This window comes from Moschus berezovskii, chromosome 8 (assembly GCF_049115385.1).
Source record: "Moschus berezovskii isolate FMDL1 chromosome 8, NW_MosBer_1.0, whole genome shotgun sequence".
Classification (NCBI taxonomy): Eukaryota; Metazoa; Chordata; class Mammalia; order Artiodactyla; family Moschidae; genus Moschus; species Moschus berezovskii.
This window is the reverse complement of record NC_142467.1, coordinates 42,432,134-42,447,694: the sequence shown is the minus strand read 5'-3', so window position 1 is coordinate 42,447,694 and position 15,561 is coordinate 42,432,134. Positions and strand designations below refer to the sequence as shown.

The window sequence follows — 15,561 nt, the reverse complement described above, 5'->3', positions numbered from 1 at the left end:
TATTGAATACCTCAGTCAGTATATAGTATACACTTCCTGCTGTTAATCACAGACCCAAAAGTCTGTGCAATTGACCAGGGTCATTGTGAGTGGGGCTCTGGCATCATACCACCGGAGTCTGAACCCTCAGTCATTTTCAAGCCATGTGACCAATGAGGGACTTGTCTGAGCTTCGGTTTATCAGTCAAGAGGAATAGTAATAGCACCTCCCTTGCAGTGTTCTCGGGGGGATCAGTGGAATACCTGGAACAGTGCCAGGTTCTTTGGCAGTGACGGAGATGGTCGATGTCCCTCAGGTGGTGACGGGCTCCGGGCTGGACAGCCAGAAGTCAGACGAGGAGTACCGCGAGCTCTTTGACCTGGCCCTGCGGGGCCTGCAGCTCTTGTCCAAGTGGAGCGCCCACGTCATGGAGGTGGTAGGTGTCCCAGGGAAGAGGGTCTGCCCCTCCCCAGCCCCCTCCACTCTGACCTCTGGTCTCTTGGAATCTGTCTGCCCCTGCCTCTCTCCAACACTTTTAAACAGGTTTATTGAGAGAGAATTCACACACCACACCATTCACCAATTTAAAATATAAATCCATTAATTTTTAGTATATTTCCAGTGTTATGCAGCTGCAGTCAAATTTACAACAACCTAACCCTCACCTGGTAAAATCACGCCCTGTTCCCGGTCTCTACAGCCTTAAGCCAGCTCCTTCTGTCTCCGTAGGTATCCCTATTTTTGTATGTTTCCTATAAATAGAATCGTATCATACATGGTTATTTGTGTCAACTACATGTTATCAAGGTCCATCCATTGCAGCACTGATAAATACTTCATTTCCTTTCTTGACTGAATGCTGCTCTGTTGTGTGGACTCTCCCGGTTTAGTTGATCCGTTCACTCGCTGATGGCCGTGGGGTCTCTTCTCTCTCCCCAGTACTCCTGGAAGCTGGTTCACCCCACGGACAAGTTCTGCAACAAGGACTGCCCGGGCACGGCCGAGGAGTACGAGCGAGCCACGCGCTACAACTACACCAGTGAAGAGAAGTTCGCCTTCGTCGAGGTGGGTGCTGACTCCCTGTGTCTCCTTGTCCCCCACTCGCTAGGTTGCTGCTCAGTGTCGGCCGTGGGACTTCCTGGATGGGTGCTGGGCTGGGTGGCAGCCCTGGTCCTCATGTGCATGCACCTGCTCGCCCCCTCCTCCCACCTGAATTCATCTCTGCCCCAGGTTGTTATTCGGAAATGGTGAGAAACTCATTCTGGTCTTAAAAAATCCCAAAGAAAGTGTCACTCCATTGGAAACAGCAGAAGAGACAGACACATGGCCAAACAAGATACGAGAAATGCCCAGACTGATGAGAGGTCAGAGAACTACAGATTAAAGCTAAGATACAGAGTGTTGATCAGTCAGGATGGTACAGATCTAGAAGATTGGCGATGTCCATTGCTGGTTAAAGTGGGATATAGATCTTCTCAGATACTTTGAGTGGCCAGCATGCATTTTACAGGCTTTCTCTGAGGGCAATCTGATCATCTGTATTCAGATTTTTAACGTGCGTATCATTTGCCCAGAAGTTCTTCTGGGGAATATATCTCAGAAATAAGCCAACTGTGCCAATCATTACATATGTACACATTTATCACCGTATTGTTTATAATGCCGTAATATGTGAAACAACTGAAATGTCCTACAATATGGTTCAGATAAAGTAAATGAAGGTGCGGCTATATCACTAAATATGATGCAGTCACTAAAATGGATGTACTGATATGAAAAGATATACACAGAATATTGTTAAGTTTAAAATAAAAAAGGTTAAAGAGAAACATGTAAAATGATGCCATTTCTGCTCAAATAAATATACTTTTGCACATGTGCTCAAAATGGAAGGACGTAAGTGTGTGTATTTATATTCCCTGGTGGCTCAGACGGTAAAGTGTCTGCCTCCAGTGTGGGAGACCCAGGTTCAATCCCTGGATCGGGAAGATCCTCTGGAGAAGGAAATGCCAACCCACTCCAGTACTCTTGCCTGGAAAATCCCATGCACGGAGGAGCCTGGTGGGCTACAGTCTATGGGATCGCAAAGAGTCGGACAGAACTGAGCAACTTCAAGTGCAAATGTAAACCATTAGCAGTCATTTCTGGAGACAGGATTCTTACTTCCTACCTTAGACTATGTGATTTGGGTTTTTGTTTGATTACTGAAAGATATTCTATGGGAGTGAAAGGGCACATTCATACCGGGTTGTGAGTGACAGCTACTGTTTTCGTTGTTTCAGCTTTTTGACTATTATGAATAACACTGATGCATACATTCATGTACAAGTACTTGTGTTGAAACATGTTTCATTTTCTTGGATCTATACCTAGAAGCAGAATTACTGGATCATGTGGTAACTCTTTGTTTAAAAATTTGAGAAAATGCCAAACTGTTTTCCAAAGCAGCTAGATCATTTTACATTTTCACCAGCAGTATGTGGGAGTTGTAATTTATATTGGGTTTGATCCCTGGATATGTAAGTCATATCTTTGTCATCACTTACTGTCTTTTTTTTTTAAATAAATTTGTTCTTTGAACCAAAGAACCTGAACTTTTAAAGAATTTTTTGTAATTTTATTTCTATATTTATTTTTGGCTGTGCTGAGTCTTCATCAGGGCTTTCCTGGTAGCTCAGGTGGTTAATAATCACCTACAATGCAGAAGACCCCAGTTTGATTCCTGGGTCAGGAAGATCCCCTGGAGAAGGGACAGGCTATCTAGTCCAGTATTCTTGGGCTTCCCTGGTGGCTTCATCACTGCAAGGGCTTTTCTCTAGTTGCAGCAAGTGAGGGCTGCACTAGTTGTGGTACACAGACTTCTCATTGCATTGGCTTCTCTTGTGTGGCGCACAGGCTCTAGGGCAGGAGGGCTTCAGTAGCTGTGGCTCATAGGCTCAGTAGTTGCAGTTCTTAGGCTCTCAAACGCAGACTCAGTAGTTTGGGAGCACAGGCTTAGTTGCTCCTTGGTATGTGGGATCTTCCCAGACCAGGGATCAAACCTGTGTCTCCTACATTGGCAGGCAGATTCTTTACAGCTGAGTTACCAGGGGAGCCCTACTTACTGTCTTTTTTATTTTAGCTATCCTAATTGGTATGAAATCATGTCTCATTGTGGTTGTGATTTGCATATCCCTAGTAACTAATGATATTGAACATCTTTCCATGTGCTTATTGGCCATCTATATAGCTTCTTTGGAGAACTATTTGTTCAGATTTTTTGCCCATTTTTGTTTGGGTTATTTGTCTTTTTATTTTTGAGACATAGGAGTTTTTATATATTCTGTATCAGAAAAGCCTATTAATCCACCATGATTTCCAGGAAAACAGAGCCTGTTTTCCAAATTGCAACCGAATATCTGGGCCAGAATGAAAAAGAGGAAAAAAATTTATGTTGCATCTTGTTTTCCAGAAATGATATATTTAAAATTATATCAATATTCAAGCATCCAAAAAATAAGAATTTTTATATATTCTGGATACAAGCCCCTTATCAGACATATAATTTGAAAAAAAAAAGTCCTCAATTCCATGGATTGTCTTTTTACTTTCTAGTTGGAATCCTTTGAACTACAAAAGTTTTTTATTTTGATAAAGTTCAATTTATTTTTTCTTTTGTCACTTATGCTTTTGGTGTCAGATTTAAGAAACCATTGCCCAATCCAAGATCTCAAAGATGTACTCCTATTTTTCTTCTGAGATTTTTATAGGTTCAATTCTTACATTTAGGTCTCTGATTCATTTTGAGTTAATTTTTGTATATTGTGTGAGTAGGGGTCCAAGTTCATTCTTTGCATGTGGATGTCCGGTTGCTGGAAAGAGTATTCTTTCTCCATTGGTGCCCTTATCAAAAGTCAATTGACTATAAATGTACGGGATTATTTCTGGGTTTTCAGTTCTCTTCCATTTATATATATGCCAATTGCTCAGTCATGTTTGACTCTTTTGTGACTCCCGTGGACTGTAGCCTGCCAGGCTCCTCTGTCCATGGAACTCTTCAGGCAAGAGTACTGGAAATGGTTGCCATTCCTTCTCCCAGGAATCTTCCCGATCCAGGGACTGAACCCAGGTCTCCTGCATTGCAGGCAGGTTCTTTACCGTCTGAGCTATCAGGGAAGCCCATATATGCCAAAGCCATACCATTTTGATTAGTATAGCTTTGTAGTAAGTTTTGAAATCAAGAATTGTGAGTCTAACTTTATTCTTACTTTTTCCTCTGTAGAACTTTGTGGTCTCATCTCTTTATCACTATTTTTCTAAAGTTTCACTGTGAGGCATCATGATGAGAACCTTTTATATTCATTGTTTGGGACAATGGCCTATTTAGAGCCATTGCTGTGTGGAAATACATGTTCTGTAGGTCTGGGAAATTTTTTTGAATTTTAATTTTGGTAATTTCCTCCTCTGTTTTCTCTCTCCTGTCTTTCTGGGTTTTCTATCTGGCAGATGTTGGGCACCCAGGATTTAGTGTCTAGTTTTCCTATCTTTTCTCTCTTATTGCACATCACTTATTTTTGTTCTGTTTTATGGGATAGTTTCTTAAATTCAGTTTTCAACTCTGTTAGTATTTTTTATTTTGCCTATATTTTTAATGTTCAAAAGCTCCATCTTGATATGTGAATGTTCCTTTTTTTTTAATTGTATCCTGCTCTTGTGTCATGAATGTGCTATCACTATGAGGAGATCACTGTTTTTTTAATCAGCTTTACTGAGATATAACTTACATTCAATAAACTACATCCATTTAAGGTGTATAATTCAAAAAGTTTTGACAGCTGTTCACACTCTGTGAAACCACAAACACAAGATACAGACTATTTCAGTCTCACTTTGAGACTTCTTATGCCATTTGCAATCCAGCCTTCTCTCTGTCCTTGCCCCAGTCATATTTTTTGTCACCCTAGATTCGTTTGCATTTTCTAGAATTTTATATAACTGGAATTATACAGAATGTATTTTGTGTGTGTGGCTTTTTTTTACTCAGTGTAATAATTTTGAGATTCATTCACATTGTTTTGTATATCAGTAGTTTGTGCTTTTTCTTGCTGAGTATTTTTCCATTGTGTGGCTATTCTATAATTTCTGTATCTATTCAACTGTTGATAAACATTGGACCATTTTCAGCTTTGGGTCAATGTAACTAAAATTACTTTAAATATTTGAGTGTAGGTCTTTGTGTGGACACAGGTTTTCATTTCTCTTGAAATGGTCATATTGGAGGTATATGTTTAACTTTTTAAGAAACTGCTTGAACAGTTTCCTGAAGCAAGTGTACCATTTTATATAAAATTTATATAAAATGCAAATATTTTTTCTAATTGGTGACTTTGTATTTTCATTTTCTTAGGATTGCCTTTTAAACAGCAACTGTCTTTAATTTTGACAAAGCCCAACTTACCTATCATTCCATGGTTTGTATTTTTTTTGTGTTCTGGCTTAAAATCTCTGCCTAGCCCAGAGTTGCAAAGATTTCCCCTTGAGTCTAACAGATCTGCATATTCTTCTGTGTTTGGAATTATTCTGAAACATCTTCATTATCTTGTCCTTCCTTTGTCTCTATTCTCTAGTTTCATTGCCCATCAGAAGCCTAGATTCTTTTATGACCTCACAGTCCTTAAGAGCTTCTCTCTCGTTATTTCTCCACTGTAAAGGTTCTCTTCAGCAAAACCGTTGCTGTTGGTTCTAGTGTAACTCCTTCCCTTCTGAGCTCTGTTCTCACCATTTCTCCTGCTGCAAATATTGTTTCTTCCTTTACACTTTAAAGGAAGATAAAGTCTTAGCACCAAAGCTCATTCATTCATGTATTCATTACATTTTCAACAGAACTTTCTTGAGGGTCACTAGGGACCCAAGCCCTGAGATGGGGCTTACAGTCTGCAGAGCCTAACCCCTGCCATGCTTACAGTCTGGTGCAGAGGGAGGAAATCGAATATGTCAGGATGGGTGTGGCGAGGGTGGCCGTTGTCAGGAGGCTCATTTGGCAAGGCTTTCCCCTTATGAATTCTGAGCCAGTCTAGAAGTTAGCACTTGAGGCTGATGGGGGCCGAAGGCTCAGGTTTGGTAAAGCTGGACTAGATAATGTGGCTTTATTCAAGGCCACACCAAGCTTCCTTTTCCTCCCCATCCTGTGAAACTTCCCACTGAGAAACAGGCAGAGCAGCTGCATAAATATCCACATCCCTTCCTTGGGCTGGGACAGGGATGATTATTGCAAGGACAGGACAGGCACCCAGAGGGGAGGACATACCCCACAGGCAGATAGATCCCAAGTGAGCGGCAAGGTAAAGTGTTGATATACACGTTACAATCACCTGACTCTCCACCTCTGCAGACAGATCAGTGAGTTAAGGGGCTAGTAAGGAGGCATCTGGAAGGGTAGAGTACACTTTGCCCACAAGATTTCTACAGGAATCCTACTTTATGGATTCAAGCAGCAACTGGCCAAATTATTTCAAAAGCAAAGGTTGTGGAAATCCCATAAAAAATGTTATGGTTAAAAAAAAGAGTTCTATTTGATATTGTCTGTGGATACGTGGTATGTGGAGAGGCCTCTAAAAGTCAGAGTGCTGCTCAAAACATGGTCCTTGGACTGGCTGCCAATTGTCACTAGTCAGCAGCGAGACTGGGAGCCGGTGCCAGGATAAAAATTCGCTGATGGTGAAGCACACGCCATGTGGCTGTCGTCTTCGCTTTGTAGCAGGACTTCCTTGAGAGGGGAACAGAGTGTTGACTTCTGTTCTGGTACACATTTCCACCCAGCCATGAGCTGGCACTCTCAGCATTGCTGGCTGGCCTCGTGCTTCTGGAAGTCTCCGCCAGCACCCTCCCCAAGACATGCCGAGGGTACCGGGTGGACGGGTGTGCTGAAGCCAGTGAGCTCACCTTGATCTGTGCCTGGCCAGGTGATCGCCATGATCAAAGGCCTGCAGGTGCTCATGGGCAGGATGGAGAGCGTCTTCAACCAGGCCATCAGGAACACCATCTACGCAGCCCTACAGGACTTTGCCCAGGTGACCCTTCGTGAGCCCCTAAGGCAGGCAGTACGGAAGAAGAAGAACGTCCTCATCAGGTGGGTCTTCAGATACCCTTTTTTAGGGCCATGTCCAAAATCAGGGGTGCTGGGTGCAGGCCACGGAGGATGTTCCGGCTCAGTCAGCTTCCAGGAAAGTGTCAGAACACACGGACCCTTCCGATGAGTTCCAGCAAGTTCTAGGAGGCTCTTTTAGGAGATTGGACATTTGGGATAATGAAATTCCAATACTTTGGCCACCTCATGCGATGAGTTGACTCACTGGAAAAGAGTCTGATGCTAGGAGGGATTGGGGGTGGGAGGAGACGGGGACAACAGAGAATGAGATGGCTGGATGGCATCACTGACTCGATGGACATGAGTTTGAGTGAACTCCGGGAGTTGCTGATGGACAGGGAGGCCTGGCGTGCTGTGATTCATGGGGTCGCAAAGAGTCAGACACGACTGAGCGACTGAACTGAACTGAACTGATGTCCCCATCTCTAAGTTTGAAGCCCATATCCACACTGTATAGCTGTGTGAACTTAGTTACTTACCTTCTCTGAACCTCTGTTTCCTTCATTTGTAAAACGTGAGTAAGAATGATACCTACTCGATAGGCTTTTGGGATAGTGCAGTGAGAGAATTCATGTATAACCCTAAGCACGCCACAGAACTGAGCGAGTAGGCAACACATGTAAGCTATTATGAAAGTTTTAAATATGCAGAGATTGAAATGGGACTAATGAAGCTGTTCTATAAGCAAAAAGAGGAATAGCCATCTTGCTTCACTCAGCTTCTCTCCCACTGTCTGGGCCCTGAGCCGAGTTCTCAGACAGCCTGTGGGCATCAGGATCGCTGGGGCGCTTGTGAAATACAGACTTCCAGACTGCACTTCTGATCTGTGAGAATCCCTGGGGGAGGGGTCCTGGGATAAGCATGGTTCACAGGCACGTCAGGAGCTCTAAGGCACATGATCCTGGACACTGTGGACTCTAGATCCAAGCTTGTAGCACCTCCTTCTGATGGTCTGAATCCTGGTTCTTCCTTCCCCAGTGTTCTACAGGCAATTCGGAAAACCATCTGTGACTGGGAGGGGGGCCGTGAGCCCCCCAATGACCCGTGCTTGAAAGGGGAGAAGGACCCCAAGGGTGGATTTGACATCAAGGTGCCGCGGCGAGCCGTGGGTCCCTCCAGCACACAGGTAAGCAGCTCCAGGCACAGGCCAGTCTGATGACTCAAAGGCCAGCCAGGCTACGGTAGGTCGTCCTGGCTGGACCGTGGGGCAGTGGGCTCGGGAGTCCTCAGGCAGAAGGGGCAGGGCCAAGCAGCTGTTCTTGTCTTTTTCTGTGTTGTTTTCATGTAAGAGGGAGGACCACGAGCATAAGATTCAGGAGACCTGGATTCTAGTCCTACAGACCTGTGTGACCTCGGGCACGTTATACTATCTCTGTGCCTCAGTTGTCTAATCTGGCAAAGGGGATAATATCAAAACTGGCTCTCCTAGCCCAGTGAAGTACAGGTTCCAATGTATAGAGGTGTTTAACGTGGGACCTATATGCATCTCTCTTGTCCCTTTTTAATGAACCCTGACCTCCCCTCTTCCTTCCCCTGTAGTGACGTCCTAGCTTAGAAATTCCCAAGTTTCTGCCTCTGACTTGCTGTGTGTTCTTGGGCAAGTCCCTTGACCTCTCTGAGCTCTGGTTATCTTCTCTGTTAAATGAAAACTTTGGGTAAGATCATGTTACTGACTAAACATCCCTTTTGTTATTCTCTGAACACACCCAAAATCACAAATTGAAAGTCTTTGACCCCTTAGAGAAAGTCTAATGATCAGAGATACTCAGAGTTGCTAACCAGAGCTTTTTGAACAAGAGGTTGTCTGTGGCTTATCCAAAGTAGTTGTAATATTATAGGGGGTAAAAAAAAGTAAAGAACCTAGGCACCTTAGTTAAATCCTTGCCACCTACTTAAGGATAAATAATTTCTGGTAGGCTTTTTGAAGTACTGAAAAAAGGCTAATGGACCCATTACAGCTTTTAAAAGTCTTACAGGGCCCACGAGCCCCAGGCTGGGAGCTCGTGCTTCACACAACCCTTATGTCTTATCCCTAAAGTCCTGAGTCCTTGAATCACCTGAGATGAGCCATCTAAGGCCCACCCCGGCCCTTTTCACTGTGTGTGTGTCTGTGTCTGGGTACGGGGATGGGGCAGGGAGGGGGGACCAGGGTGAGCTGGGATTGCAGCACTGTCATTGCAGCTTCCTTCAGCCAGCAGGCCCCTTGCACTTATCTTGCCTGCTTGAGAGATGTGAAACTTCTCAAGGAAGCTTCTACAAGCAGTTCTGTGTAAATGTCAGGGGCCAGAGACCTTTCCAGTCCAGAATGCCCTGGAGGGGCTGAGCAGGGCTTCTGGGTGTTTCTTCTGGGCAAGGCAAACAAGAGAATGGAAAAGAAGGAGAGGGGGGCCAAGAAGCAAAGAATGAGAGAGCAATGGGGGACAGGGAGGGAGAAAGGAGTGCTTGCGTAATGTGAGACGGAGTGTCACCAACAGGCCCCCACCAATGCTCCCAGGTTCTGGTAGGGTGGCGAGAACACACTTGATGGATTCCTGGATGCTCAGCTTGAAATAGCCTTTAGAAACACACTAGTCCCAAACTAGTTCCTCCCCCCATTTTGCAGATGGGGAAACTGAGGTCCAGAGAGGGAACGTGACTTGTCCAAGTCACAAGGTGAGTCTAGGTGGAGGTGGGACGAGAACCAGGTCTCCTGACTCCCACCCCGGGGCTCTGTCAGGGCCCTGGGAGCACAGTAGATGTGGTGTCTAGCAGAGCTGGGAGGTGGCTGTTCCGGTGAATTAAATGCTCTGCTTAATAAAAGTAGGTGGGGAAAGCGTTTCCCCCTCTTGGATTTCAGATAGTTAGAATCCAATACAAATCGGTCAGCATCTGCACAGATCGGATTAAGAATCTTCCCTTGGAGGACTCCAAAGGCCATCATTAGAACAGGGCCTCTTGAGTCTTAGGGACGGTCAGCCGTGCCCACGGACAGGGTTGCAGAGGGTGGACTGTCTGATGACCCACAGCTCCGTAGTCCCTTTACCACAAAGGAGGGTGCTGTGCCAGGGGTGGCGTGCCGCTCCTCTCTGTGGCCATGCTGCCAAGCCCAGCCCAGGCCAGGCGCTCGGTGGGTGAGGTGCTAGAGAAGACCAGAGGATGGACGTGGTGGCAGAGGGAGGTTGGAGTGTCTCAGAGGTGGTCGGCAGGTGGCCTCTAGCAGTCGTGGCGGCTTTCCCACCGTATCCAATACTTCTTGCTTTTCTCTCTCTCTCTCTCTTCTCTCTCCCTCTTCCCTGTCTCTCCTGCCCTCCCATTCCCTCCTCCTCTCTCCCATCTATGTCTTAGGCCTGCCAGTGGTCCCCGCGGGCTTTGTTTCACCCCACTGGTGGCACACAGGGCCGAAGAGGCTGCCGATCCTTGGTATAACACCGCCTGGCTGGGTTGGTTGGGTACACTTCTCCAGGAGGCAGCAGGAATGGACTAGCCTGGCTCCTCACGGCCCCTTCCAGCCCTAAGATTCAAAGACACATGGTGTGGAAAGATCTAGATTAGCCCTTGCGCCCTTTGCACTTAAGGCCCTCTGTAAGCAGGGGTTAATTGTCTAGTAGGCCTCCTGTAAGTACTGACCTTCACCTGCTTTCCACCCAGCACTTCGGCCGTGCCATGCTGCTGGTGCCCCCAGAGGGCGCAGCACCGCTGTCCCTCGGTAATGAAGTTTGGAAACTTGAGGTGGTGGGGGGCTCGCTCTGATCCAACCTCATTTCACAGTTCCTCCGAATGTTAGAACTGAAAGGGACTGGTTGGAGAAAGCATCTGGTACAACCTCCTCATGTTGGCAGATAAGAAAACTGAGGCCCAGAGTGGGACTTTGTGCCCAAGGTCACACAGCAAGTCAGTGGCAGTGCGTAGCCCTGAACCTCCAGCTTTTGCCTGTGAGTCCAGTGCTGTACCCCTGGTGCCGCCATGGCTGTCCAGTAGAGCAGGGAGTGACTCCAGGGAGACGTAGAATGAGGTTTGCCTCTGATGCCCACGCCCCGGTCGAGCAGAGCAGGCAAGAACCTGGGCCTTGAGGGACCTCGTAACCACAGGAGGCCCCCAGCCCCAGGAAGAGCACCCTTCAGGGCTGGCCCATCTCCTTCTTGAAGGTTATACATGCTAAGTTTACTTCTCCAACCCTAAACTGGTGCTTCCTTAAGACAGTGCTTATTAAGGGCAGATATCTGCAGGAAAAAAAAAAAAAAGACTAGAAATACAACACAAAGCAACCTTTTCCCCTGGATGGAGGGCCAGCCCCTGACCTTCCCATCTTCCTTTCTTTTTCAAGCTGTACATGGTGCGGACCATGCTTGAATCGCTCATCGCGGACAAAAGCGGTTCCAAGAAGACCCTGCGGAGCAGCCTGGATGGACCCATCGTCCTGGCCATCGAAGATTTCCACAAGCAGTCCTTCTTCTTCACGCACCTGCTCAACATCAGTGGTGAGCATCCTGTTGGGGTGGGGAGGGGAAGGGCTCCCAGGAACTGGAGCAGCTCAGGCGGTTGGGCTAGAAGTCGCAGACATGGGATCATCAACCCAAAGGGGCACGTTTTGCCACCAAAGATAAAATGCACACTTTCCAGCGGACTCTGAGAAAGGCCAGGCTCAGTCCAGCTCTTGTGAGTCAGTTGAATTTAGGAGATATTTGTGGCCAGTTTTTTGTGAAGTCTTTAGTAAAGGGGGATCACAAACAGGTGACACACACAGATGCACCTAAGGACCAGGTCAGTTTTTTGCTTTTAGGCAGCGTCTCTGAGCTGATTAGTGCCTGTTGCTCCTAGCAAAGGGGGCTCCCAAGCTGCACCCAATCCTGTGTTCCCCCCTCCACCTCTCCAGTGGATGGGATGCATGGGCAGGTGGGATGGGGGGAAGGGAGAGTAGCATCCAAGGGTCCTGACAGGGTGATGTGTCTGTTGGTATCGAAAAGGGTGATCTAGGTAGAGAACAGAGTCTTTGCTGCTGTTCAGTCACTCAGTCATGTCCAACTCATTACAACCTCATGAACTGCAACATACCAGGCTTCCCTGTCCTTCACTATTTCCTGCAGCTTGTTCAAATCATTTCCATTGAGTCAGTGGTGCCATCCAATAATCTTGTCCTCTGTCACCCCTTTCTCCTCCTGCCTTCAATCTTTCCCTGCATCAGGATCTTTTCCAATAAGTCAGTTTTTCGCATCAAGTGGACAAAGTATTGGAGCTTCAGCATCAGTCCTTCCAGTGAATATTCAGGGTTGATTTCCTTTTGGATTGACTGGTTTGATCTCCTTGCAGTCCAAGGGACTCTCAAGAGAGTAGTAGTCTACAAAGGGACTTCGAGGCCTCTGAGCAGTAAGGAATCCAGAATTATCACTAGCAGGGATCATGGGGCTGCAGTCCAGTCAGAAGCGGACACCTGTAGATCTGCCTTGACACAGCAAAGACACTCTGACACTTAGATGTCATGTTTTCAGGATGGCTTTATAAAGACATGATGGAAATTGTAGGGTCATCTAAATCTCAACCGTCACCTCCCGCCCCCCAGCCTCTACACTGCTGGGCGAACAAACACTGTCTTCTTTTTCTTTGGCCACACCTCACAGTTTATGGGATTCTAGTTCCCCAGCCAGGGATTGAACCCATGCCCTCAGCAATGCAAGTACAAAATCCTAATCACTGGACCACCAAGGAGTTCCCCAAACACTTTCTTCTGCATAGACGTTAGGCTGGCCTTCAGGTCCAGGAGAGCAAGGTCTACTCATGGAGTCATGTTCTTGAGTACCTGCTCTGTACCTAGTACAGTGAAAGAAGAATAAAAGGTAAAAAAAAAAATCAGAACTAAGATCTTCTGGTGCTTCCGATGTATAACCCAAGCTCTTTCCCTCATGCTTCCAGAAGCCCTGCAGCAGTGTTGTGACCTCTCCCAGCTCTGGTTCAGAGAATTCTTCCTGGAGTTGACCATGGGCCGGCGAATCCAGTTCCCCATCGAGATGTCCATGCCCTGGATTCTAACAGACCATATCTTGGAAACCAAAGAACCTTCCATGATGGAGTAAGAGACAGGGTTGGGCCAGCAAGGAGGTTCCCAGGGTGCTGATGGAGGGCAGTTTGCTAGCGATAGAGCCCTATTCTTTCCAGAACTTTCCAGATGAAGCAGTGTGTCCCACCCAGTGTCAGGTTACCACCACGTGTGACTCAGCCTTGCAGAAAGGCTCAGAAGTCTGCCAGCCTGACTGCCCTTCCCTGGCTTTGTCAGCCTCATCGCAACCACGTTGGTAAAATGATCATCTCTAAAAACTGGGACACTGATGTCCTTAATGGATGCCCAATTGCTTTTAGTCCCAGACTGATTTTTTTCAGGCCTCGCATCATGGACTTTGATCTCTGTGGGCAGAATGTAAAATAAGTCATTTCCTAAGTAGAGCCTGGAAACATAATAGCATGCTGAAAGCACCTCTTTTTCCTAACACAGAATCTGTTCACCCAACTGTTCATGTTTCCTGAGCAAGTTTGAGTCTGCCTGCCTTAAGAGAGATCATTAGTAAGCTACTGGCTGTTGTTTTTCCTTCCTCAGGTATGTCCTCTACCCTTTGGATCTGTACAACGACAGCGCCTACTATGCTCTGACCAAGTTTAAAAAGCAGTTCCTGTATGATGAGATCGAGGCCGAGGCAAGTGACTGCTTTTCCTTTTGTTCCCACAATCGTGCTCTGAGAGTCTGGACTTTTTAGATCTCTAACCACAGGCCCAAAGTGGAGGGTCTGTCTGTTTGAGCTGTGATAATGAAATACCACAGACTGTGGGGCTTAAAAATTACAGAAATGTATTTCTCACAGTTCAGGAGGCTAGAAGTCTTAGGTCAGGGTAGCAGCAGAGTCAGGGAGGGCCCTCCTCTGGGTCCTTTTTTTTTTTTTTAAAAGAATTTTATTAAAAAAGCACAAATGCAAAGAAATGAACAGAGGAAAATTTATGCCTCGAACCTGGACTGGTCACTTATGATAATATACATGCTACAATTCCATTCTCTCCAATCATTCCACCTTCACCCTCTCCCACAGAGTCCCAAAGACTGTTCTATATACCTATGTCTCTTTTGCAGTCTCTTATACAGGGTTCAGGTTACCATTTTTCTAAATTCCATATATATGCGTTAATATACGGTATTGATGTTCTTCTTTCTGGCTTACTTCACTCTGTATAATTGGCTCCAATTTCATCCACCTCATTAAAACTGATTCAAATGCATTCTTTTTGATGGCTGAGAAATACTCCATTGTGTATATGTACCAAAGCTTTCTTATCCATTCATCTGCAGATGGACATCTAGGTTGCCTCCATGTCCTGGCTATTATAAACAGTGCTGCAATGAACATTGGAGTACATGTGTCTCTTTCAATTCTGGTTTCCTCGGTGTGTATGCCCAGGAGTGCGATCGCTGGATCATATGGCAGTTCTATTTCCAGTTTTCTGAGGAATCTCCACACTGTTCTCCATAGTGGCTGTACTAGTTTGCATTCCCACCAACAGTGTAAGAGGGTTCCCTTCTCTCCACACCCTCTCCACCCTCTGGGTCCTATACTTCTCGCTGTGTCCTCATAGGGTGGCCAGGGCCAGGGACCTCTCTGGGGTCTCTTGTAAGAGCACTGATGCCATTCATGAAGGTTCCATCCTCATGACCTCACCACTCCTAATTCCATCACATTTGGGGGTTAAGATTTCAGCACATGAACTTAGGGGGACACAAACATTCAGACCATAGTATGGGATATCAGTGACTTGCTTTGGAGACTGAGCTTTATAAACACTGTGATAATCAAAAGGGACCTAGTGAAAGGGGAGGAGGGTCTTTCTTTTTCAGATGTTTAATGATGGCAAATGATAGAACTGCATGGGTAAAATTAATTAATTTTCTAATAGGTCTTTTACAGTTGGATTAATTGGTGATAACAACAACAGTAATACTACCAAGAATTCCCTGGTGGTCTAGTGGTTCTATGTTCTTCCACTGCAGGGGGCGTGGGTTTGATTCCTGGTCACAAAACTTATATCCTACATGCCATGCGGCACAGCCAAAAAAAAAGAAAGAATAACAGTAATTCTACCTATCAATTGTTATATTTATACCATTTGCCAGGTACAAAGCACTTTATGGACATTTTAGATAATCTTTACAATGATTTAAAGAAGTATGTTCTACTATCTAGTTTAGAGTATTCAAGTATCATTGCCCCAATATCACACAGTTTACAGAATTTCCTTCTAGTACTGGTGGGACTGAAATAGCCATCTTCTCACATGTGAAGCTGTTGAATTGTCATTTAATGGCTTTATTTTTGTAATGGTCAGCAAAGGCTAGGATACACTGCAGTAACAAACAATCACAAATTCTTCGTAGTTTGAGACCAAAGTTTAATTTCTCTTTTATGGGTTGACTAGGAGCTCTGTTCCATGTAGTCTTTAATCT

General features: G+C 45.6%; 1 protein-coding gene across 1 annotated transcript in view; it reads left to right on the top strand.

The window, feature by feature from the left end:
• The window catches only part of CYFIP2 (cytoplasmic FMR1 interacting protein 2), a 143,939-nt gene that overhangs the window by 49,235 nt on the left and 79,143 nt on the right, over nucleotides 1-15,561 (top strand). The window contains exons 12-18 of the mRNA XM_055430081.2: nucleotides 297-416; nucleotides 920-1,045; nucleotides 6,922-7,088; nucleotides 8,085-8,232; nucleotides 11,410-11,563; nucleotides 12,993-13,149; nucleotides 13,672-13,768. Of these exons, the coding sequence (XP_055286056.1) occupies nucleotides 297-416; nucleotides 920-1,045; nucleotides 6,922-7,088; nucleotides 8,085-8,232; nucleotides 11,410-11,563; nucleotides 12,993-13,149; nucleotides 13,672-13,768 (969 nt within the window). The remainder of the gene's footprint in view (nucleotides 1-296; nucleotides 417-919; nucleotides 1,046-6,921; nucleotides 7,089-8,084; nucleotides 8,233-11,409; nucleotides 11,564-12,992; nucleotides 13,150-13,671; nucleotides 13,769-15,561) is intronic.